This window comes from Truncatella angustata (assembly GCF_020726525.1).
Source record: "Truncatella angustata strain MPI-SDFR-AT-0073 chromosome Unknown BKA67scaffold_1, whole genome shotgun sequence".
In the NCBI taxonomy this organism is placed as follows: Eukaryota; Fungi; Ascomycota; class Sordariomycetes; order Amphisphaeriales; family Sporocadaceae; genus Truncatella; species Truncatella angustata.
The window spans coordinates 5,995,052-6,017,595 of NW_025763381.1; the positions used below are offsets into that span (position 1 = coordinate 5,995,052).

The 22,544-nt window shown below is 50.2% G+C and overlaps 7 protein-coding genes across 7 annotated transcripts; 4 read left to right on the forward strand and 3 right to left on the reverse strand.

Annotated features, from left to right (window-relative positions):
• Positions 1-2,684: 2,684 nt before the first annotated feature.
• Positions 2,685-4,018, reverse strand: BKA67DRAFT_590006 (uncharacterized protein; the record flags this gene model as incomplete). Its single annotated transcript, XM_046104541.1, has 2 exons — positions 2,685-3,599; positions 3,653-4,018. 2 exons carry the CDS (start codon positions 4,016-4,018, stop codon positions 2,685-2,687), a joined length of 1,281 nt encoding a protein of 426 aa, XP_045964838.1.
• An 830-nt stretch (positions 4,019-4,848) lies between these two features.
• Positions 4,849-6,086, forward strand: BKA67DRAFT_530796 (pterin 4 alpha carbinolamine dehydratase-domain-containing protein; the record flags this gene model as incomplete). The annotated part of the gene is made up of 3 exons (XM_046099292.1): positions 4,849-5,037; positions 5,571-5,633; positions 5,865-6,086. 3 exons carry the CDS (start codon positions 4,849-4,851, stop codon positions 6,084-6,086), a joined length of 474 nt encoding a protein of 157 aa, XP_045964839.1.
• Positions 6,087-6,579: 493 nt separating this feature from the next.
• On the reverse strand, positions 6,580-8,020 carry BKA67DRAFT_63248 (methylsterol monooxygenase). Its single transcript, XM_046105606.1, has 2 exons — positions 7,576-8,020; positions 6,580-7,503 (listed from the first exon to the last, which is right to left on the reverse strand). Exons 1-2 carry the CDS (start codon positions 7,584-7,586, stop codon positions 6,588-6,590), a joined length of 927 nt encoding a protein of 308 aa, XP_045964840.1. The 5' UTR covers positions 7,587-8,020; the 3' UTR covers positions 6,580-6,587.
• Positions 8,021-8,866: 846 nt separating this feature from the next.
• BKA67DRAFT_63266 (ATP synthase regulation protein NCA2-domain-containing protein) lies at positions 8,867-11,357 on the forward strand. The gene is made up of 2 exons (XM_046105612.1): positions 8,867-9,072; positions 9,135-11,357. The coding sequence occupies exons 1-2, from the start codon at positions 9,056-9,058 to the stop codon at positions 11,107-11,109; spliced, it is 1,992 nt and encodes a 663-aa protein (XP_045964841.1). The 5' UTR covers positions 8,867-9,055; the 3' UTR covers positions 11,110-11,357.
• Positions 11,358-12,430: 1,073 nt separating this feature from the next.
• On the forward strand, positions 12,431-13,227 carry BKA67DRAFT_653874 (RAB/GTPase protein; the record flags this gene model as incomplete). The annotated part of the gene is made up of 3 exons (XM_046106459.1): positions 12,431-12,460; positions 12,581-12,848; positions 12,911-13,227. The coding sequence occupies 3 exons, from the start codon at positions 12,431-12,433 to the stop codon at positions 13,225-13,227; spliced, it is 615 nt and encodes a 204-aa protein (XP_045964842.1).
• Positions 13,228-13,829: 602 nt separating this feature from the next.
• Positions 13,830-15,577, reverse strand: BKA67DRAFT_548945 (uncharacterized protein). Its single transcript, XM_046101538.1, has one exon. The coding sequence runs from the start codon at positions 15,204-15,206 to the stop codon at positions 13,872-13,874; it is 1,335 nt and encodes a 444-aa protein (XP_045964843.1). The 5' UTR covers positions 15,207-15,577; the 3' UTR covers positions 13,830-13,871.
• Positions 15,578-15,676: 99 nt separating this feature from the next.
• Positions 15,677-18,673, forward strand: BKA67DRAFT_617198 (P-loop containing nucleoside triphosphate hydrolase protein). The gene is made up of 2 exons (XM_046105444.1): positions 15,677-16,560; positions 16,612-18,673. The coding sequence occupies exons 1-2, from the start codon at positions 16,143-16,145 to the stop codon at positions 18,357-18,359; spliced, it is 2,166 nt and encodes a 721-aa protein (XP_045964844.1). The 5' UTR covers positions 15,677-16,142; the 3' UTR covers positions 18,360-18,673.
• The last annotated feature ends 3,871 nt before the right edge of the window (positions 18,674-22,544 follow it).

Here is a 22,544-nt window from a genome sequence, read left to right on the forward strand (position 1 = left end):
GGGGCCTTCTCGGCCTGCTTGCTCTGGAGTTGAGATCCGAGATAGGCACCCCTCTAAGTAAGGTGTCACGAAGGCTATATTGGTACAAATGTAATAATTGATTACATGGTGATAAGCACGGCACGGCACGATCAGACGAGTATTGAAGCACAGCAGTGGCTTTAAGGAGAAAGGAAACGTGACCGTCTAGCATGCTTTTCTGGTGTTAGCTTTTCTTACAATGGCAGAATAAAGTGTGTACACCAAAACTGTGTGATTCGATAAAGGGCTGGTATCATGTGTTTCGTCCGAAGCCTTGAAACTGCAGTTGCGAGGCGTAGAAACTCAGTTTTACTCTCCTTCTCCGGTTAATTTTTTGGCGCAAAAGTACCCTGAAAGTTGTTACTGGAGCTTTTAGTGGTTGACTCGGGGTTTTCAGGGAACAGCTCGGGCATAGAGGTACCATAACACGACATGCTTAAAGTATTCCACATCTATCCGTTGGCACTGGTGGCTAGGAACGGACACCGGAGCTCCAAAGTCCTTACCTAATGTGAGCCAGCCTCTTGGGTTTTGGTGCTGTACTACTTTTTCCCCCCATGAGCCACGAAGCATCACATCACATTGTTGCCGTGTTGTCAGCCACTTTCTTTACTGTAACGGATACCTTGGCAGATGAGACTTTGTGCCTTACATCCAATATCTCTTCACCTAACTTCCGAAGCTCCGCATAAGTATTTGTTGCCCATAACTTTCGGGTTATTTTGACTTTTTGTCAACATCATGAACGTTGAGCAAGAGTACTGCATTACATAACCTACCCGCACACCAAAAGCAAGCATGACTCGTCGGCCGGTCGCCTCGCCGATCCTCCTTTCCAACTCAGCGGGCTGTACAGTAGTTCCCAGTCTGCTTACCTACTTGTTAACTTATCAAATCCATGTAGGCTAGTGGCATTACTCCCTTTCACGTATTTCTGCTTCATGCAAGAATTGAATACGTGCATGGGGCTTTCGCATCCAATTATTGCGTGCCGTATACGTCGATTGCATTCCAAGCAAAGGTGTGCAGTTAGAGTGGGCTGCATGCTTCCAACGGCCAAACTGGCCGAGCAGTAATCCGCCTACAGTGAGGTCGGGTTATTGGCATTCCCCACCCATTACTAATTTCCAGGGCCAAGACCATGAGGTCAAGCCATAAACACATACATGTGCACCATCATGTAATTGAGTGCCCATGATGCATTGGTTTGCCTTCGGATATTCCGAAGCAAATATCGCCCTTTTACCCATCTTATTAATTGTCCATCATATGAGGGAAAGCCAGCGAGCATGGCAAGGAAAAGTCGCTATGTACCTATTTGATACGCAGAGAGAATTGCTTTGAGACAAAGATCGAATGGAGCTGCGAATGCATGATCTGCTGGCTCCGCGCCTGACTAAGAAAACCAGGATAAGAAAGTACAATGACGGGGCAAAGTGGCCTATCATGAGCCGTTTTTAAGCCTTTGGCGAAAGCGACCAGAGACTCTCAATCGTCACGACACTGTTCTCAACTCCTAACCTATTCAAGAGATACATGGCACGCGGGGGTCAAACTCAGCCAGATCATTGTGTTGGTATTTAAGACTAGCTGCAGATGCCTGCTGACTACATAATTCATGTAACGTGAAATGACAAAAGTATGCTCCGAGCCTCTTTCGCTTCCTGGGTTGTCTGAGCTGTGGAGCACGTCTTTGGTTGACCTTTGCACTGTTTACATCCGAGACCTCCTTGATTCATGAGCATTGCAGACGATGGAATCGCTGACGTGTTGAGAGTGGAAAGTCGTTCTCCATACTAGTCTAGCTCGAACTGTTGCCGGAATGGACTTGCAAGGATGACTAATGCCTGAAGAGGTATGTATGCAACAACCTTGAGATGGGAAGGCTTGACTGCTGTTGTCTCCACAGCCGGCTCATCCGGTCAAGATGATATGAAGAGCCTGCCAAAGTTAATCTAGATGATCCAAGGCTAAATGGGCGAGACTTTGGAGCGTGCTGTGGCACAGCACACCGTCTTGCTATGTATGCAATACCCGTCTTCCCAAACGAGTTGATATCTTCAGCTTGTCAAGTATCATCACTGCAACCAAGTCTATTACTTACCAGGTAGACATTTCCGCTGTACTCGATGCCTATGCCTTCACGTCGCGTGCCAATCTGCAATAAGAACCGCGAAAGCAATACGGTCGCATGAGACTTACTGGGCGCGCGGATAGGACCCGTTGTACGCTACTTAGTGAGGATCCATGCAGGGCTCGCAATGCCCATCGCTCATCCCATAAAGTTGGGCCACTAGAATTCAGGAATACATAATCACATCCTTCTTCGGTATTTTTACCATTAGAGGAGCAATAGAAGCAACAATGTGCTTGATCGACCCTTAGACGCAAGCTGCGATAGCCGTGCTAACAGTACGCCCTTTGAAAAGACAATGAGTTGCGCTGATCTGCAATCTTTGCATTGGACCCGTAATGCATGTTCATGCCGGACTTGGGTGCAAATTTCACCATCTTTGACACAATGTCACCTGCCTGCTACGTGCTTTACTGCTTACTGTGCATCCTGCCGAGCTATCCCGAAAAAATCCCGCTGAAAGTGTTACCACTGAGACGTACCTTGATCGGAAACTTCAATTCAGGATGGTGTAACGAAGGATAATGTTTTATGGAGACTTATAGAGCTTGCCGCCTTTCCAGACATGGGAGATGTGTGATGGATTAGTAAGGAATGCCAGATCCTCCAAAGGATTGCCAGCGACGCCTATAACGTCGGCATCATACCCCTCCTTCAGTTGTCCGCTTCTTGGAGCCTTCTTACCCAAGACCTCCGGAGCCGTGGCAGTGATCGCCTCGATCGCCTCCAGCGGAGTGAATCCAGCAGCAACCGCGTACGTAAGCTCCATAGCATTACGCCCATGAGAGATCCGATGCTCTGGATTGCTGTTCCACATGTCTGTGCCCAGGGCAATCTTGACGCCTAGTCTTATTGCCTTTTTGTAGTTGGCCCTGGTGAGGGGCACAATCTTCTTGATCTTTTCGACCACCGGTGGGGGGAACTCACTGTGGTCAAGGTAGAGGCTTTCTTGAATATGCCGAGTGGCCACTAGGACTGTACCCTTTTCTTTCATCAGATCTGCAACCTCCTCATCAAGGTAACAGCCATGCTCTATACTCGTGACGCCTGCTCTGAGAGCCGCCATTATTCCGGCTTTCCCGATGGCATGAGCAGCAACGGCCCGGCCGGTCCGAGCTGCCTCGTCACATATGGCCTTGAGCTCTTCGTCCGAAAACTGACGATCTTCTGGGTCGTCATCGAGACTGAGTACACCTCCCGACGAGCAGACCTTAATACAACGGGCTCCTCTGCGGACCATCTCGCGAACTCCTTTAATGCATTCATCGACGCCATCACAGATATAGAAATTGCCACCAGCGTCAGAGAACTGCTTGATTGCACACAAGGGCGCGTCGTGCAGATCGCCATGCCCACCAGTAGTAGACAACAGTGTCAGGGACGAGTAAACATTCGGCCCAACAAGATACCCGTCTCGAATACCAGGCCACAAGTATCCTGCAAACTATATATCGCAGGTTAGCTCAGCCCTGTGGAGCAGATGGCAGCAATTCTCACCCCAGACAGTTCCCTCACACTGGTAAACCCTGCATCAAGCGTGCGCTTGAGGTCTTCGACCGTGACGGCTCCAGCCAGAGCACTTGCGCCTGGTAGCAAAGCTTTATGATCACCAATGGCACCGAAAGCTTTCCCGTAACCCCCGTAGTGCGTATGACAATCCCACATGCCCGGAATGAGTACAGGCAAATGCCGGAACTTGATAGAGCCATATTTGGATGGACGGTCTGCGTACTGTCCCACCCACTCGATTTTGGCGCCTTTAATGATCAATGCACCGCCTACAATGGGCTTGCCGCGACCAGGGATCAGCAGATCAGAACGGAGTGCGGTATAAGTAACTGCTGCTGGTTCTTCAGCAGCCATGGCAAATTCCGGGGGCATATCGTGCTGTGAAACGCGCATCATGGAAAGAGAAAGGGTTTGCCTTGAGTCAACAAGTGATGAAGCACTGATGATTAAATGTGGAAGCGTTATGAATTTGGGAAGTGAGATATCAGGCCATTTGAATATACGCACAAGTTGCTGACCTAAAACCAATATGTAAATAATCTGCCTTCCACCTGCTATCTAGTCGGATGCGTCTTCCGTTTACCCCACAAAATCATCCCAGTGGCTTACCCGGGAGACACGCTCCAACAATGTACCTCGATGAAGATCAGTCGTACAGGTGGCCGGAGATAAATGAAGGGGAAATATCTCGTAGCCATATGTCATGGTAGCACAGACTGTAGGGGATATTCAACATGGGTGACATCTCAATGCTGAAGTTACAAGCCTCGTTACGAGCCGTCGTGAGATTGTGACCGAACGCTGGCCCATGCTTGGCTTCTAACGTTATCAAAATTTCAACGTCACTCAGCCATATTTCGCACCCCCATTTATGCCGCCGTCTTAGTCAACCAACACGTACCTCCGACACATATTCGCATTTCAGTGACGCGCTCCTCTCACGCCGTAAAAGCTTACATTCAACGTTACAATACTGTTCAATAGAAGCAAGCTACACAAGACGCTCGCAAATGCAATCCCTTAGGACGTGCTACGCACACAGTCTACATCGAGGGCCGAGTACTGTCTGCAGAGTTGTATCACAGACTCAAACACGAAAAGTCAGCCAACAAGCCACGTCTTTGTATCTGCAACGCCTGCCTAGACGCCAGCTACCTCGAGAGCGTTGTCTCTTGGAAACAAGAATGTCTACATTGACTTCGTTGCAAACTAAGCCCAAGTTCTCTGCTGGCTCGGATGAGCCAGACTTGGCACGAAAGCTCCAGAGCTTGCTGGCATCTTCAGATGGAGCAAATCCAGGGCGCTGGACGCTGATACCGAGTGGCGAAGGGCTGGAGCGGAGCTTCAAGTTTAAGACATTTGCCAAGACATGGGTAGGTGATCGTGTTCTCCTTCCGTCCTTCATTCGTCGGTGCGATCACTCATGGTCAACATGGCAGTCCGAGATGCCAGGTATTACAAGCTTGTCAGCCTAAGCACATTTTTGCTGAATGATGGGGACACATGATTGAGAGCCTCGAAAAGCATCCTGGGCCGCCAATTCATGTAAGGCGCTGGCAGGAAAGATCGTGGCTCTTTGCCTTGGCAGTTACGCCCGGCGTTAATGATAAGGACTCTGGGTCGTCCATTGGGTAAAGCCATGGGTTTTGAGAGGCATCCATGCATTAGACAATAGGACTGTTATAATGCTTCATGTGGAGGCTCTAATCTTCAACCTGCGACAGACCATTTGGGCGCAAGCGACGAAGCCGTTCAGGCATCGAATATGTAATACATATTCGAGTCGTGTCTCCGGACTGCAGAGCAGTTAAAAATTAGCACCACTTGCATCATCGCCCAGCCATGCGTTTCTCGTTTCTACAAATATTGCCAACCACATGATGATGCGCTGACTTTAGCTTATCAGGACTTCATGACAGCAGTAGCACTGCAATGCAAAATCAAGAACCATCATCCAGAATGGTCTAATGTAAGCCCCCCTTATCCCGCCGCATCCTCTTTCAACCACACGGAGACCTACCGACGCGTAATGCCTCTCGTGTGCTGACTCATATACGTCCATGCGTGTGTGGCATTTCCGCCATTCCTTTCTCAATTCTACCCTTACCCAGCATTCGTCACGCAAAGTACCGACGCCATTTTGATTTATACACAAAAGCCTGAGCTAAGACAGGCGTTATTACTGACACACCGGGTCTAGGTGTACAACACGACCTTCATCCGCTGGACTACGCACAGCCCCCAGGGTCTCTCATCGCAGGATATCGAGCTCGCCAGCAAATGTGACAGCCTTGCCAAAGACTTTGGGGAAATCAACGAGGAGAGCGGTGGTGCCAGCTGCAGCATTGGGAAGCAATTAGTTGACACTGTTGCGTCTAAAGCTGGAGACTGCTGTGCGCCCAAACAAAAGAGCAAGGCCTAGATTCCGTAGCTTGGACAACCAGCCATTCGGTTCATCATGGACGACAAGACGGCATAAGCACGTGAAACGCAGGCAAAGTCCCAAGAAACTAATCATGTCGTGCTGCCGCAAGCGTCAGCGTTGAGCATGATAATGTAGTCTTAATGGAAAAAGATTGTCGCAGCATTAGAGAGCCGTCCACCGATGAGGCGTGACGGCGCGTTGTATCATTAAGTGTCGTCTATATCAGAAAAGTCCCCCACCCTAAAAATTATTAAAAACTTCTATGCAAGCTGATTCGGCCCCAAAATATGTACAATCAACGAACGACTCGGGACCTCAAACGCCATTCATGTAAAATCATGCTGTTCGGTGATGTTGGAACTTGGTTTTCCGTTCCTGCTGGAAAGACCCTATCACTATTGACTCCACGCGCGCAACCATGCGACCATTATATGGAGTTTGCAGATCTAGTCTCTGAACTGTCTCTTATCATTCATCTATAGAATGAACCGAAACCCTTTAGTTCTGCTTCTTAGCCTTCAGAGCAGCCAGTTTCCTGTCACGACGACGCTTGGCAGCCTCGGGGCCAGACTCAGTGTCGAGCATGTAGTCCCACCATCGGAAGCTGGAAGAGTAGTTGCCAATGAAACGCTCGTGGTGGACATCGTGGTGGTGTGCACCAGCCCAGAAGGGCAAGAAGTGGTGCAAGCTCCACGGGAAGTCGTATCCACTGTGAGAGTCAATGGCCTGGAAGAGACGACCGACAATCCACATGTACATGGTAAACAGGTGGAGGTCGCCGGTGAGTGAGACCCAGAGAATGGGGGATCCGACAGTTCCGAGGGCAAGGAGCATGACTTCGATGGGCGAGGCGTATTCGGCGGCCAAACCGAAAGGAGCAGAGTAGGTATGGTGAAGCTTGTGGATCATCTTGTAGAGAGGGCCGTAGTGCAGAGCGCGATGGAACCAGTAGTGCCAGGTGTCCTCCATGATGAAGAATATGGCAATTTGGAAGGCCATCTTGTAGATGGAGGGGAAAGGCACGCCGTAGTCCATGCCGAAATAAGTGGCAATGGGATGGAAGAGCCAAATCTGAGGAAGCTCAACGGTGAAATGGCTAAGCAGGACCAAGCTGGCGCAGTCCCACTGCTCCTTCAGGGTTGGGATCTTTTGGTTTTGTATCTTGTATCTGTTGAAGTAGGGCGTACGATCGATGATCATCCAGGGAAGGCATCGGCCAAAGTAGACAACTTCATGCATGACGAAGCTCATAATTCCGGTTGCTAGCGTGTCGTTCTGCATCCAGAGATACCAGGCAGCCCAGAGGCGCTCGACAATGTTGAGCTGGACATTATACTTGGTGACCTCGTCGAAGACTCCGGTAAAGGTATCGGGGGTGGTGAAGTTGCTGAGAGCACCAACAAGAGTAGCGTTGCTGCAAGCACGATTGGTCAGTATGGGCGAACTGAGTTAAGTGACGGTCTGGGAATTCGCAGGAAGGTCATACATTGCCGCCATGTTTAAGGCGATATTAGGTGAGCAGCTGGACCGAGGTCGGAAAGAAGGAATGAATTAGTCGCTCGCTTGAGCTCTCTCTTGAGCTCACACACACACACACACACAGGTAAGAGAAGCAACTGCGACAAGACAGCTTTCAAAGGAGTGTTGCACCCTGAATGTGAGCAGTAATGTGATTCTTTTTAAGAGCGAAACGTTGAGGAGGCGATAAGGGGGTGGATTGGGAGATTTTCAAAGACGCTACCCTTGCCAACAAAAATGACCAATTAAACTGCCCACCCCATTGTGGGACGACGCGGATTCCTCAGTTCCGGATCCACACTAGACACCATGGAGGAGGAGTGATCATTGAATGTACGGATCACGCCCAGGAACTCATCTGGAACCCACATTCGCATCCACATGCAGATTCAGATGCAGGTGTACTATACGTAGACAGCGGCCCTTCACTCTCATGTGGCGGCGCAGTCGTGGTCAAGTCAGCTAACTATATACAGTACCTACTGGTGAATCATGTACAGGAGCAGGCGAGGTATCAAGCATTACTGGGCAATCACTGAGGCCCCCAAATGCCCGGGATCTTCCTAGCCCACCTGAAAGCAGTCATCTCATTGCCATTGTTTCCTGGCATATGTATTACCTGAGGATTGACACGGCGCCTTACATTGGGAACTAACTCAAACACCAGCCATTGGCCTCGCGCGTCGCGCGTGTCAGCTTTGCTACTGTATGTACAAACGGGAGGATACCGTATCTGGATTTACGTGTGCTGTAGAGCTTAAATTTCTATCATGGCGGGGACTTTGTTAGCGTCCATCCTGGAAGGTTTCTGTGGGGTTTCTTCTTCTTTTCCTTTTCCTTCTTTCCATCGAGTGAGTAAAGTACCTTTTGGTCACCTTGCAACTGACCTGTCCGTAATTCAGTTTCGCTCAACGGGAGCCAGGGAGCCAGGGCCCACAGCTCAGTCGTTGGCTACACCGTTGGCTACGCTATGGAGTATGCAGCGGGCTGTTACCAGCGCACACACCCACACAGACACGCACACAGTGAACGCACGCCGCGGTAGCAACCAGCGGGTACCTGCAAATTGATCCATGACTTCACTGCATTCATTTTGAGCCGCTTTGCCACCAAATGTCAACTTTCTACTGCAAGTAAACAAATACAGACTCCAGCCAACGCCATCCTTTGCACGCAAGGCTGCCTGGTGCCGATCACGGGAATCCTCTAAGCCTCGATTTCGTGTTCGGGTTCGAGACGCATCGTTCGGATCTTCTGCCTGATAGTCAGTGTCCAAATCACCAGATCCAAAACTTTTTCCGCCTGCCGCATCATTCGATCATCGTGCTTGCTGTTCCCGGCCCGGCAATTATGAACTCATGCTCAGGTTGAGACCCACTTTATATCTCCTCACACACCACTGTCGTTTCATCCCTACTTCCTCGTCGCCGGCGTGAATAGGGGCGACCATGTCAGTTGTGGCAGAGTAAGTTGCAACGTAGAAGCGGCTATTGTTGGTTACAAGTATGTTGACGACCAAACCCATAGCCAGGTACGGCGTCTGGATGCGCAACTTGATCGTATTCCTTTCGCCCATTTAAATCAGCACGACGACGAATTTGGTGCTCAAGCAACTGCCCAACTAGACTCACCACGAGTTAGGGAATTGCTTCACATCATCAAAACACTATCAACAACCTCCACTACTCAGCCCGTCTTGCCAGCATGGAGACTACAAAATCTTCTAACTCAGTCCAATCTCGGCGCTGCGGCCAGCGACGATGAGCTTGGTCCCAGCCAATATGAGGCTGAGCTTGAATGGCTTCTTGTTAGCAAAGCTACCGTACAGACGTACGGTGTTATTATGGACACCCTCCTTGATCAGATCATTCCCTTAAATGATCACATCTGGTATTGGGATGATGTCTTGTCGTCGCGGTCATACAGCACACTTTACTTGGTACAAACCTCTCCCTGGAGGTTCTGGACCTGGACGCAAGATATTTACCAGGACAGTAAAACTCGTCTCCGCCGTCGTCGCTCATCTATCACCGGTGAATTCTCCGAGCAAAACTTGGGCGAAGAGTTAACCTCGACCATTTCGCAAAGATGGCAGCAATTTTACGGGATTGTTAGAGAGACTATTCGCGAGAGATCTTTAGTGAACATTCAAAGACGGATACTGTCTCCGGCTGCTATTGCTCGTGCTGAGGCACGGAAAAAGCAAGCAAAGCTGAAGAAACTTCGGGAAATGACTTCGAGCGGTCTTGGCGTGCTCATCGATGAAGGTTTAGCATTCGGAGGTAATGGCAGCGACGATGGTAAGAGTGACATAATCATGTCCAACAACCAGGAATGGAAAGGGGTCGTTGAACGTAGTGTTGCTCTCATGGACATGGTTCTCAAGGATGTACTGACTCTGGATGCGGGTGTTGCTGAGTTCGAAGACAAGGTCTTTGCTGGTGTTGAAGAAGACCCAGAGCTCTCCATCCAGGTCGAGGAAGACGAGAGCAACAGACCTGCTGTGGTTGCCAAGCGCCTGCAAACACTCTTGAGAACACAGTTGCCCAACCATTTGGAGGCAACTGACAAGCTCGTAGCCAAGAATGGCCGACCGTCAAGACTCGTACGATACTGGCTGCCTGCAACAGCATTACTGCTTTCTTCGACGACGATTTTACGCATCTTTGTTAACCGAAGACAAGAGATTATCGACTGGATCACTGACTTTGGGGCTACGGTCAAAGATTTCTGGTTTAATTGGATTTTGGAGCCGACTCGCAAGGTTATCGGAACGATACGCCATGATTCGAATAGTGAAATCGCCATCATGAGCAGGGACAGCCTTAAAGCGGATCGGGACTCTTTGGAGCGCATGGTTGTCGACTTTGCGACGGATAAACCAAGTTCTGCGATTGGCGCCTCATCGATATCTGAATCTCAAATCGCAGATATCAGAGCCAAAGTGAGAGAAGGTGATCTGACCCCCGTGCTTCGAGCGTATGAAAAGGATCTTCAAAGCCCGCTTGTCGGTGCTCTTCGCGGGGACCTCGTACGGACGTTGCTCATTCAGGTCCAGAAGACAAAGGTCGATGTAGAGGTAGCTATGACTGGCATAGATTCCTTGCTGAAGAGTCAGGAATTGGTTTTCGGGTTCGTGGGACTGACCCCCGGTATCCTGGTTTCCATTGGTTTGTTCCGATATCTACGAGGGTTGTCTGGAGGAAGGAAAGGTTATAGAAAGGAGAGCCATGCCGTCAAGACTGTGCGTGTGCTTCGCAATATTGACCGCATCTTTTCCGAGGCGACGCCATCCCCCAACAACCTCCTATCATACAGAGACCATGGCTTGCTGGTGTGCGAAGTACACGTTCTTCGTCGACTTGCGCACTCGCTTATACCGGCCGATGTTGAGAGGGAGTTTCTCGAGGATCTGGATGACCTCGCGAACCTCAAAGGCATTCAATCACAGGTGCGAGCACTTGATCGTATACGGTGGGCATACGCGAAATGGCTCAAATAGCCCACAATCAGACACGGATTGTTATGATGAGCCAATAGTACTGAAGACATATACAAAAAGATATCAATCAACACTTAGCATGCAGTAATTATTCACCACTTGGTTTTGGTCATTCGAGTTGATGATGCGACTCACAATCAGTGCGGCCTGGTGGTCAATCAAAGTTTGGTGGACGAGGAAACAGCAGTAAGCTGGGAACGATGCACTTTGAAAATGTTGCTACAATAATGACTCACCTTTGTAACCTTCAAGGTAGGGTATCAGTCCGGGTTTCCGCTGAAGAGCTTTGATAGAGTTCAGATCGGTGGACATCAACGTAATATACAATGAGTGTGAACGTGCCTGGGTGCAACGGTTTCGGTACAGTTCGTACCCACTGGCATGATTTTTCCTAAGACACAATGGTTAACGTTAAATCATGAATTGATCCAACTCACAGCCCAAAAGAGTGGCACATAGACTACAGCGAATGTCAAATGACCATCCCTGCCATGTTCAACACAAACTGCTGCCTTGAAAGCCTTGCACGGTGGCTTGTGTATGAGCAACTCGCGTGTGCCTAGCTAAAGTCACTGCTCGTCTTCCGAGATTAGTTTCGATTTGCGGCAATGTCACCGGGGTTGCGAAGCATGAGGTACTGAAGTCAGTTTCAGTTTGCCCCCCGTACCACAAAGCACAGAGGGGACGGGCTAGAGATAGCCCTTCCACGTGCACGTCTAGGTCAGGTACTTGCTTTGCCTAACTACGTATGCCTACTGTAGGTAGCAGCAATACTACTTCGAGCAAGCTACATAGGTTAGAGTCCAGTGCAGGTCCAGTGAGCTTAGTGGATTGAATACAGCGTATTGAGTGGGGATAGAGCGGTGTTCGGTACTTACATAGTGCTGCTAGACTGACTGGGTGACAAAGTCACCTCCCATTTTAGATTCTATTGGGACTGCTGGGATGGACTGATGGATTGATTAACCTAACTGACAGACAGATTGGCAGGTTGACAGCAGGCTACACGTCGCATCCAGCAGCCAGCAACGCAACCCAAGTAACTACCTTGTGAGACCTTGATCTATTGTAATCCTCCTATCTTATCCGCCACGACCAATAACCACGATCAATCACCACGACCCACGACGACGTTGAGACACTCCTTCCTGCGTCCCTCCTTTGCTATTGACGACCTCACTCGACTGGACACCTGCAGACCGATAAGACCAGGGAAGAAAAAGAACAGAACAGAACAGAACAGCTAGCTGTCCATCTATCTATTCATCTATTCACCTAGACTGCACCGTCGGCAACGAGTCGACCCCGTGCCATTGCCAAAATGTCGGGCAACCGAAACTATGATTTCCTAGTACGTCGGCTCCTATTCCATGCCCATGCTATGACGTTGCGCTTTTTCGCTGCACGCCAGAACAGAGGGACAAACAGCATGCATCCCTTTCCCGAGCTGACATTGCCGCCTGCTCCCTAGATCAAGCTCCTGCTCATCGGCGACTCTGGCGTAGGCAAGTCATGCTGTCTGCTGCGCTTCAGCGAGGACTCCTTCACGCCATCCTTCATCACCACCATCGGTATCGACTTCAAGATCAGAACGATTGAGCTAGATGGCAAGCGTGTCAAGCTACAAATCTGGGACACCGCCGGTCAGGAGCGCTTCCGTACCATCACCACCGCCTACTACCGTGGTGCCATGGGCATACTGCTTGTCTATGATGTTACCGACCAGAGGTCTTTCGATAGTGCGTTCCCTGCCCCACGCTTCTGACGAAACCTGCATGCAATTCTAACTCGACATACACAGACATCCGCACCTGGTTCGCCAACGTAGAGCAGCACGCTACCGAAGGCGTCAACAAGATTCTCATCGGCAACAAGTGCGACTGGGAGGACAAGAGGGTCGTTTCCACGGAAACCGGCGAGGCCCTCGCCAAGGAGCTCGGCATTCCTTTCCTCGAGGTATCCGCCAAGAGCAACATCAACATCGACAAGGCGTTCTACTCGCTCGCTGCCGACATCAAGAAGCGCATCATTGACACGTCAAAGGACCAATCCGCCACTGGAGCAACCGGAGTAACTGTCGGTGGCCAAGGGGAAGCCAGTGGCAGCAAGTGCTGCTAGAAGGCCTGCAGAATAAGAACGCTCGGCGGGTGGGAGGGGAGAAGAAAAAGAAAAACATCGTATATGAAGAGGCACAGGCGGCTTGCACTAAATACCACGCCCACACCTGCGCGCGGCGACGACGACAGACAACTTAAATGGAACCACAGGGTATGTGGGCTCGCGGGGACGAGGCTTTCGACGGCAAGGTATATATCTTGAGGGGCAGGAAAATTGCCTGAACTCGCAGGCTGTGGCTGGAATGGTAGTGTAAGCATCGTGCACAAAGGAGAGCTTGTCATTCTTTTCAGCCGGAAAGAAGCTGAGAGGATGTGGATCGGAGCGGTAGGTAGGCGGGCAGTCGATTCCAAACCAGATTCAGCGATGGAACAGAGTAAATGTCTTGGGCGGAGTTCGGTTGTTAATGGTTCTAATATGTTTTCTCCCAATTTTCGGCCTTGCTTTTGTCCCGTTGATATGAACTGCAACTTGACGCTTACTACTTGGTAATAGAGTGTTTAAAGTGTTTAAAGTGTAGGCGTGCATGTGGTGGATGTCAACTTTGAGGACTGGATTCTGTGAAAGCGTTCGGGTCGCTATCTCGATGAATTATATCAATACATTGCTTGTTATCATGTACAATTAGTTGTTGTATACAGAAAGTGTTACCACAGTAATGTCACATTGAGAAGCCTCGTCTCTTCCCATTCCTTGACGCCTTGTACGTCTGCGTCCCTATGGCCCATCTTCAGGGTCAGCTGGCGGCGGTGCCAGTTTCTCACAAAGCGTCGCGCCTCGGGCTCGTCCAGGAACGGTACAAGGAACCGGGCATACCTCCTGGCTTCACTCCATGCCTCGCCCGCATGCGTGTCCGTTTCATTGCCAGCCGCAGTATCATGGGCCCGCTCCTGCGCCTTCAATACGCTCTTGCCGAACGGCATGATCCCCCATCTGCCGTCGCCGGGCTTGGCCTCGAGATTCTTCACCCGCCAAGGCAGGCCTCTCTCCGCCCCGTCGGACCGGATTGCTTTCCGTAGAGCCCCATGGCTGAGTCTGCCACCGCCTACGACGATCATGACCAGGTACTTGGTCCCAGCCTTGCGGCACAGCTTGTCAACCAGACTCCCCGCATGCTCCATTGCCCGCTCCTCGGCCGTGTACTTGGCCACCTCGAGATCCCAGCGCACGCCCGGGGGGACGAGCGTGAACCCCTCGACCTCGCGCCTCACGGCCTCCAGCTCCTCGACCCCCCCGCCATCCCAGTCCTTGGCCGTATCCGCCGTCGTCTCCGCCCCCTTGACGTTGAGCGGCCTGCCGACTTGGAAGTCGGCGGTGCCCTTGGGCTCCCTCCGGCGCACGACGCCGGGCGTGTACAGCTTGCTGAGCTCATGCAGCCTCTTGACCTCCTCGCGCCACGCCGCCGCCGCCGCCGCCGTCTCGAAGCCGACGTAGTAGCGGCCGAGAGGCTCGAGCGTGTGCAGGTCCCGCGCCTGCGTCACCTTGGTGATGCCGCCCACCCAGCCCTCGACGTGGGCGGCGCGGCCGGAGCCCACGCGGTAGAAGTCGGATTCGACGAGGTGTTTCGAGGTCGCGCTGAGGACGACGGTGCAGCGCTGGGCGCTGGCGGCGGCGGGGTGGTGGGAGGAGTCCTCATAGTAGGAGATCAGGGGGTGGGCGGAATGGGGTAGAGGGGACAAGGTGCGTGGCGGCTGGTTTTCGGTTGCATTGGTAGGTAGGTCTGATGCTGGCGGTCTGGACTGTAGACGGGCACGCTGCTTCGCCTCGTCGGGAAAGAGCTCTGCGAAGAGTGACGGCCTCTGCTGCTGCGACTCCGGGTGTGGTTCAGGTTCCGGGCTGGGTCGTGCTGCGTCCTCGGAAGCCAAATGTCGAGGCGTAGATGAGAATGGGCAGCAGATGCTACCGCGAACAGGTAGAGAGAGGAAGTTGGAACGCCATGCTGCAGCTATGGGTTGCGTTAAGGGCCGCTGTAGCTGTCGCATGATTTATGAGAGCTTTACTTTTAGGTCGGCATCTTAGATGAATTTCTTTGGGAAATTCAGTCACTAGCCACAAAAGCCACGAGATGCGCTGACCAGATACCGTACCACATGGACAGGCCGCATACACTGAGAGTCACACAAAAGAAGCCAGAAGCCATGTACATTCAAGGGTGCTTGATTTCCTCATAAAAGGGGCATCTGTGTAAGGGCTGGGATTAGGTCAGACAGCGATTTTTGACTTTGTGTAATATAGGAAGCCAGCCATGGGAAGCCAAGAGAGACGGAGCCAACTGATAGCGAGAGTTGGCTGCGGGCGTAAAATAAAAATGAGTTGCGAGGGCCGGATTCGCTAGTGCCGATTGCACTACGTAACAATTATACTGGCTCGTCTCGTCGTTACATAAGCAAAAGCTTTCGTACCCGTCACATTTCTGGAAATCTTTAACTTTTGCGTGTAGGACTAGATTGAACTAATGCTAAGTATCGTACAACCCTTGCCCGTGAGTTAAAACGGGTGTGGAAAAAGAAAAGGCGCTACATATATATGGATCACTGCCCAAAACCATAAGTGCCACCCAATCAACAGAGGCGCTTTTCTCTTGCATGAGAATTTTGAAATGGGAACAACACCCTCACACTTCCCTTTTCCACGCAATGCACGCCTATGTACGTAACTAGGGTGTAAGTACTACCGGCCACTGCTTTGCAATTCTTCCTGGCTTTCAGAGATGCAGCGAACGCGCCTAACAAGTCTGACTCAACTTGAAAAGCTGATCGCTTCACGGGCCGATCAATCAGCTGCAGCCCCCATATGAGCAAGCAGGTTGACCATCTACCACCTGCTCATCAGTAAATCCTTTGGTCTGCAATTAAATCACTTTGTATCGACCATCAAGGCTCTTTTCACTCGAACCACATTACATTCTTCTGAATTACATGGTCGCCATGAAGAAACCTATTGAGGTCAAGGTGCGAATCCAGTCGCAGGAACTTCCCAGTCAGAAACATGCTGCTAAAGTGTTCCTGAACGGAACTCTACAAGTCGAAAATGGGCTACAGTCAGGCCAGGTTGTATATGTCGAATCTGTTGCTGAACCTAAAAAGCGATGTGAAGCCATCGTGTGGCCATCGACAGACGTGAACCTCAAGGGTAACAAGAGCGTTGCCACACTCAGCCTAGCTCTGCGGGAAGCGGCATCTATAGGGCTCGGTGAGCTCATCCAGATATCTGATGCTGGAAAAACAACCGCTCCAGATGCTGAGAGAGTGGTGGTTCGAGACATCACCCCCGATGTCCCCGCTATTGCTGAAGCCGAAAAGAAGTACTGGGCATGGACTGTAGAGACGTTATTTCGTAAGTCTGAAAAGTAACGCGGATATGTATGCTTGTTGACCCCCACTGCAGAAGAAGCAGAGTTCGTTTTCCCAGGGCTGAAATTTCACAAAGTCGTTGGCAAGGGCTATCGAAGGTCATTTCTCGTTGTGTCAGTCAACGGCTCTCACAACAATGTCACCAAATACTCTCCCAATACCCGTGTCCAATGGCTCGACGAGGGCATGGACGACGGAGAGGGTGCACATGGTGCTCCTGGGCGCTTGGAGGTGACTGGTATGCCCGGTATGAAAGAACCGTTGGACAAATTGAACGAGTTCTTTTCAGATTATGGCGTCAAGTACAGTCCAAAGATCATCATCGACCCATCTTGTGCCATTGTGATTCAGGGCAGCCGCGGTACAGGAAAGACAATGCTTCTAAAGCAAATTGCGAACACTCGCTGGGGAACGGTCAAGCGTGTCAAGAGTACGGATAAGCCGCACGCAATCCAGGAATACTTCAGAAGCGCCATTGACGAAGAAAAACCAACCATCATCCTGATGGATAACATCAAAACCTTGGTTGGTAAAGACAAGCCGGGCGCCAGCGATGCCATTCTTAACGGGCTAGAAGAGCTTGCTGCCTTGACAGAGAGAAATGGAAAGCGACCGGATGTGCTCGTAGTTGCAACTTGCGGCAACTACTCGGACGATATTCCCGACGGCCTGCAAACCGAGTCTACTTTCGAGCGTCATATCACTCTCACAATTCCTGATGCACCGGCGCGAAAAGAAATTGTTAGATATTATTCGCCTAATTTCTCGGAGGAGAATTTTGAGCAGTTTGTATCTGATATGGTCGATCGTACGCACGCATACACCGGGAGGGATCTGAAAAAGCTCCTCCACGCCACGACTCATGCTTCGCAACGTCGTACCGGAGACCGCAGTGGCGAGCAGCCTTTGACCTGGGACGACGTCAGGCAAGCACTCCAGGAGGTACGTCCCACTGCTATGCATGACATCACCTTAAAGCCGCCGATTGTTAGATGGAACGATATCGGAGGATATCAGGAAGTCAAGAGAGCTCTACGGCAAGTGTTCAACCGACCCCCAAGCCATGGCGTGCAATGGCGACCACCGAAGGGCGTCTTGATGTACGGACCTCCTGGATGCTCAAAGACGATGACTGCTCAGGCCCTGGCCACCGAATCCGGGTTCAACTTCTTCTCTGTAAAGGGTGGAGAGCTTCTAAATATGTACGTTGGAGAAACTGAACGTTCTATTCGAAACCTCTTTCAGAGGGCCCGAGAAGCAAGCCCTAGCGTCATATTCTTCGACGAAATTGATTCCATCGCCGGCAACCGGTCGGGGAGTGGCGCGACTGCTGGTGGAGGTGTTCAGGCCTTGGGTGCGTTGCTTTCGGAAATGGATGGCTTTGAAGAGATGGGCGATGTCTTCGTCCTGGCGGCTACCAACAAGCCCGATTCACTTGACCCCGCGCTTATGCGGCCAGGACGGTTCGATGAGACTATATACGTCCCGCTCCCTGATGACCAGGCTCGAGAGGCCATAATCAGCAGGAAGGCACAACAGCTGCGAATCCCTTCATTGGATATCCCCGAATTGGCCAGGCGAACGAACGGTTATTCGGGTGCTGAATTGAGCCGGTTGTTCGACAAGGCGTTTATGCCAGTTGATGACAGTGGCGGAGTTGATGACGAACCTGATAATGGCATGGCTGTGTTGGAAAGAGCAATCCGAAGAACACCAAAGGGAGTTACCCCCCAGATGTTAGCCCACTTTGCAGCATGGAGACTATCCAGGAATGAGCTGTAATAGACCATCATATTGCAAATTATACTGCTGGCTTCTATTTGACTTATGTATCGAATTTGGTACTTTCGAGGTTATTTCATATTACAGCAGTGGAAGACTACAAGAAATTCACTGTAGTCTTCATGGACCTTTGTAAGCACCATTATCTTGAACTGTGTTTCACGTCCTTTAATGTTATAGTCATGTTCATGTGTTTTCACGGTGGTCCACTTGCTTTTGTAGTCGGGAAGCAGCAACGGAAGTTAGTTCCAACTATCCATGTGCATTGTTTGTGTATTAAGCAATCTCAACTAGTCTAGGAATAAACAAGAAGCAAAGTTGAGTAGCACGGCAAAAACTAGTATTCTGGAAGACTGCTCATTCATATCTGATCCGGGTCGTAAGTGAAATGTTGTCGGGTCTGAAGTTACAACGAGTGGGAACCATAAAATCCTTGGTATATATTAGACACATTAAATGCGATTCATTATAGCTGCCACTTGCTTCAAATGTCGTTGATGAGCACTAATATGTAACTCGACCTCTGAATTTCATCTGTTCATATCTCATGACCTACTTGCACTTGCCGTAACCAAAACAGCATCTGTTGTAGCCAGCATATTTTGAAATGCCATTTGATATTCATGCTGCTCGTGATATGGACTCAGGATATATCAAGCCTGTATTACTCTTTTCTGTTCTTGGATCTGGCTAAACCCCAGATATTTGCTACAGCACGGCCGTCCGATTAGCCGTGACCAAGCATCAGCCACACCGTGTTGTTTCATGCGTAAGCTGTTACCGAGAGCATTAAATCGAAGTCGGCCAAGTCCAAGATGTTGCCCATAGTGCACACTCAAATGCAGATAATGTCTGATTTTAGTCCACATACCTGGGTACCATCAATGCCCTCGAGTATGCCATTGTTCAGTGTGCATGTAAGGGACGGCGAAACAGTGTGATCCAAATGGCGCGGTCACCATTTGCAACTTACAGGAAGTTCCCAGGCTGTCCTGGAAGTGGCTGTTTCGGCATTCGTAGTACGCTCCCATCGACATCACTTAGGCCTAGTGTGCTGCGTGTCGCTCCGAGTGCCTCTTAACTTTGTGGATTTGTCCCAACAAACAACAACTAAATTCTTCGTCGCTAAAATCATATAAATCTTATGCTGACTCAAGCAGGCCCTAATCAGGGACAATGAACGGAGCCACTGTTGTTTCGGAGAGCGTCAACCAGCGCTTGGGAGCGGATGGGCCTGGCGGCTGTATCAATTACTTATCGGGCGACCCCATCCGTGAACTGAGGAATGTGTCTGGGATCTTATGCGGGCCGGCGACTTTGCCACGTGTGAGATATCTTCCTGGCTGCCGTTGACCTAGCCACTCAATTATTTAGACGCTCTTTCGCGGAGCTAGGAATTAAGTGAATGGGCGTGATATGTAGAGCCTGGTTCCTGCACGAGGTAGGCAAAGACGACTTGCCATCAATATCAATAACACGAGAAACGTGAACCAGGGCAACAACACTGCCGCGTTGGAGCGGCGCAATACTGCAACCAGCAACCGTGGATGGCAATGCAGAGTTCGGCTAGAAAAGTTTGTTTACGCTCAAGCTTGCATTGCAGCCCTCGAACTCCAAGGACTGTTGTACCACAGTATCGTGTGGATTAAAGAAAATTGCCAGCACGTGATGGAAATACGTATGGTCGGTTATCCTCATGGTGAAATGACGGATGTCAGTCTTAATCCGGAGTTGATCATATGTGGCCGTTTGACTCACAGCGCTACTTTCGGTTTCGCGATCCGGTGCTCGAGCCAGGCAATTACTTCACAGCGGTATTGCCAGTTACGGAGAGTCGCCCCTGCATCGTATCTTCCCATCTCGTGTCGAATACCTGGGAGATCGGCGGCTTTTGGAAATTGTGAAGAGAGTGGCTTGCCAATAAAGTTTGAAACCAGGAACACGGGTATGCGATGAAGACAATATGTTCGTAGGCTAGCAAGTCCTTAGTATTAGCCAGGCGGGTTATAACTAAGCTTGGTGTATTTTTTGCAGTCGAATGCCATCTCCATGACACAAGAATGAAGTTGCAAGCATCAGCAGTCTAAACGGGTTGTGGGCATGCAACGATAAACGATGAATTTGAACTCGAGACTGATTACACTTTATGCGAGACATGAGCTGCACTTGACAGGTGGGTTGAGATCTGGGTCGACGAATCGAAAGTTGTCGCCGAAGAAGTTGTCCTACCATGGCCCCTGGGAACCCCCGGATTGACACGTGGAATCGCCGATACCTTGGGAAGATGATCTGTGGAATAAATGTGACAAAGCCACCACTAATCTACCTTCGTCACCAAAATGATGGTTCGATGACGAGGAAATAAGTAATTTTAGCAATGAGTGCTATTAGTGATTGATAGAAAGCTTCATTTTTTTCTCAGAGAACAATACCAAGGTTTCGAGTCTGTAATTGCTCGGCCATTGCGGAAGTTACGACACAATGGCAGTGCGAGCTCCATTATAACATGTTTTATAGCAAGCAAGGCCCTCATATTGGTCAGTGTTACTTGCTGGGACGAGTGCTGGCGCCTCTAGCTTCTCAGGAACTTTCTCCTGGATTCCAATCAAAGTATGACTAGAAGGCTATTTAGGTAAGGCTTTTTGTATTCGGGCGGTTTACTTGTGGCATTGTCAAGGTCAAAGTACAGTAGTGATAGTGACTTGGATCGAATATCATTCAAGAGGAGATACGTGAGATCCGAATCCACAAGTGGCGATCGCCAGCAGCCCCACGTGGGTAATGGCTTGTCCCAGCGCCATGGCAAACGAGTGGACCTTGACTCTGAAATAGAATTCTGGGTCGAGGGGACCATCTATCTATCTCATGAATATCAAGTAGTAGACACAAATGCGTTTGGGGCTTGTCATGCGGATGCCTTCAGCCTCAAACAAAACTTGGAAAAGCAATGTTCGGCAAACTACCGGGAAGCCGACTCTCCGTTGGAAAGGAGGCTCACAGGTGTCGTTTGATTAGGAACATGTGGGAAGCATGCAGACTAGCAACATCAATCCTCTGACTCGATGTAATCCAGCATATAAGCGAGTGTCGTTCTAACGAAAGAGGCTGGGGACAGGGCAGCTGGCTCCTGTAAAGACGATACACCCGACGGTGCAGACGTATGATTGCTCAGACCAATGCATGTTTATATTCTTGACGAAATTAAGCTGCACTACGTACGGCCGTGCTGCGAGTCCTTGAAATTAAGATGCACAAGCACTGGTGAATTGCCGCTCGATTATAATTAGACAGGAGCACTTCTAATCTCGAGCTCAACAAAAAGAAGCTACAATCCCTTGGTCCGATCGTACCCGCCCTACGCTAATAGACCATCGAAGCTTTCCGCTAGACGCTGAGCATTTCTATTGAGTGAATAGGTGGTATGCCGAAAAGTTTTTGTTTTTAATTATTTTTATAATACTTTTTGTTTTGTTTTGGTCGACACCAGTGACTGGTCATGTCGGCCTGCACATGACAAGCTTGCACAGTATCCGCACGTCCAAGCTGGAAATGGGGTAATGCCCGTGTCAGGGTCAACTTTGCAAGTGCTGGCAAGTTTCCACGTTTATGCGGCAGTAGCCCACGGCCCAGTTTCATAGTTTCGATACATATGAAGGAGGCCCCATCGATCATCGCGCACCCACCATTTAATGAGTTATGTACTTGGCCTAGTACGATAGACAAGGCCACTGTGCACATATCCCACGTTGTAATGGATCGAGCTTTACCGAGCAAGGCAGGCAGAACGGACGCTGGGACTGACGAATAATAAGGGACGTTCTTCGCCATCATCGCACAGTTGTGCCATTTCGCAACTAGTCGCAGCCGAGTACTGCGTACGTCCGCTTGCAGGTCGTCCTTTTTTACAGTTCAGCCTGGTAGAAAGGGTGCTGCAGCATCGTCGGCCATTTCGGTCTGTCGGTTGCAACTATCTTTCCTTTGATCGCCATTCCCTCTATCCTCTATTCCCCATCCCCCCGACCCGACTTGATTGAGCTTCTTGGCCGCTTACCCCCCCAGCTCGAGCTCAACTTAGTTCATGTATTTGCCTCGGGCTCATCTCAACTTATTGAGCTAGGTGCGCCTTGTACTTGTACCGCCCGAAAGACAGTGCTTTGAAGTTACACAAAAGAAACGGCTGTGGAC

Coding starts and splice junctions, on each gene's coding strand:
- BKA67DRAFT_548945 (XM_046101538.1), bottom strand. CDS start 15,206: ATGCGACAGCTACAGCGGCCCTTAACGCAACCCATAGCTGCAGCATGG.
- BKA67DRAFT_617198 (XM_046105444.1), top strand. CDS start 16,143: ATGGTCGCCATGAAGAAACCTATTGAGGTCAAGGTGCGAATCCAGTCG. Junction 16,561..16,611: donor GACTGTAGAGACGTTATTTC/GTAAGTCTGAAA, acceptor CCCCCACTGCAG/AAGAAGCAGAGTTCGTTTTC.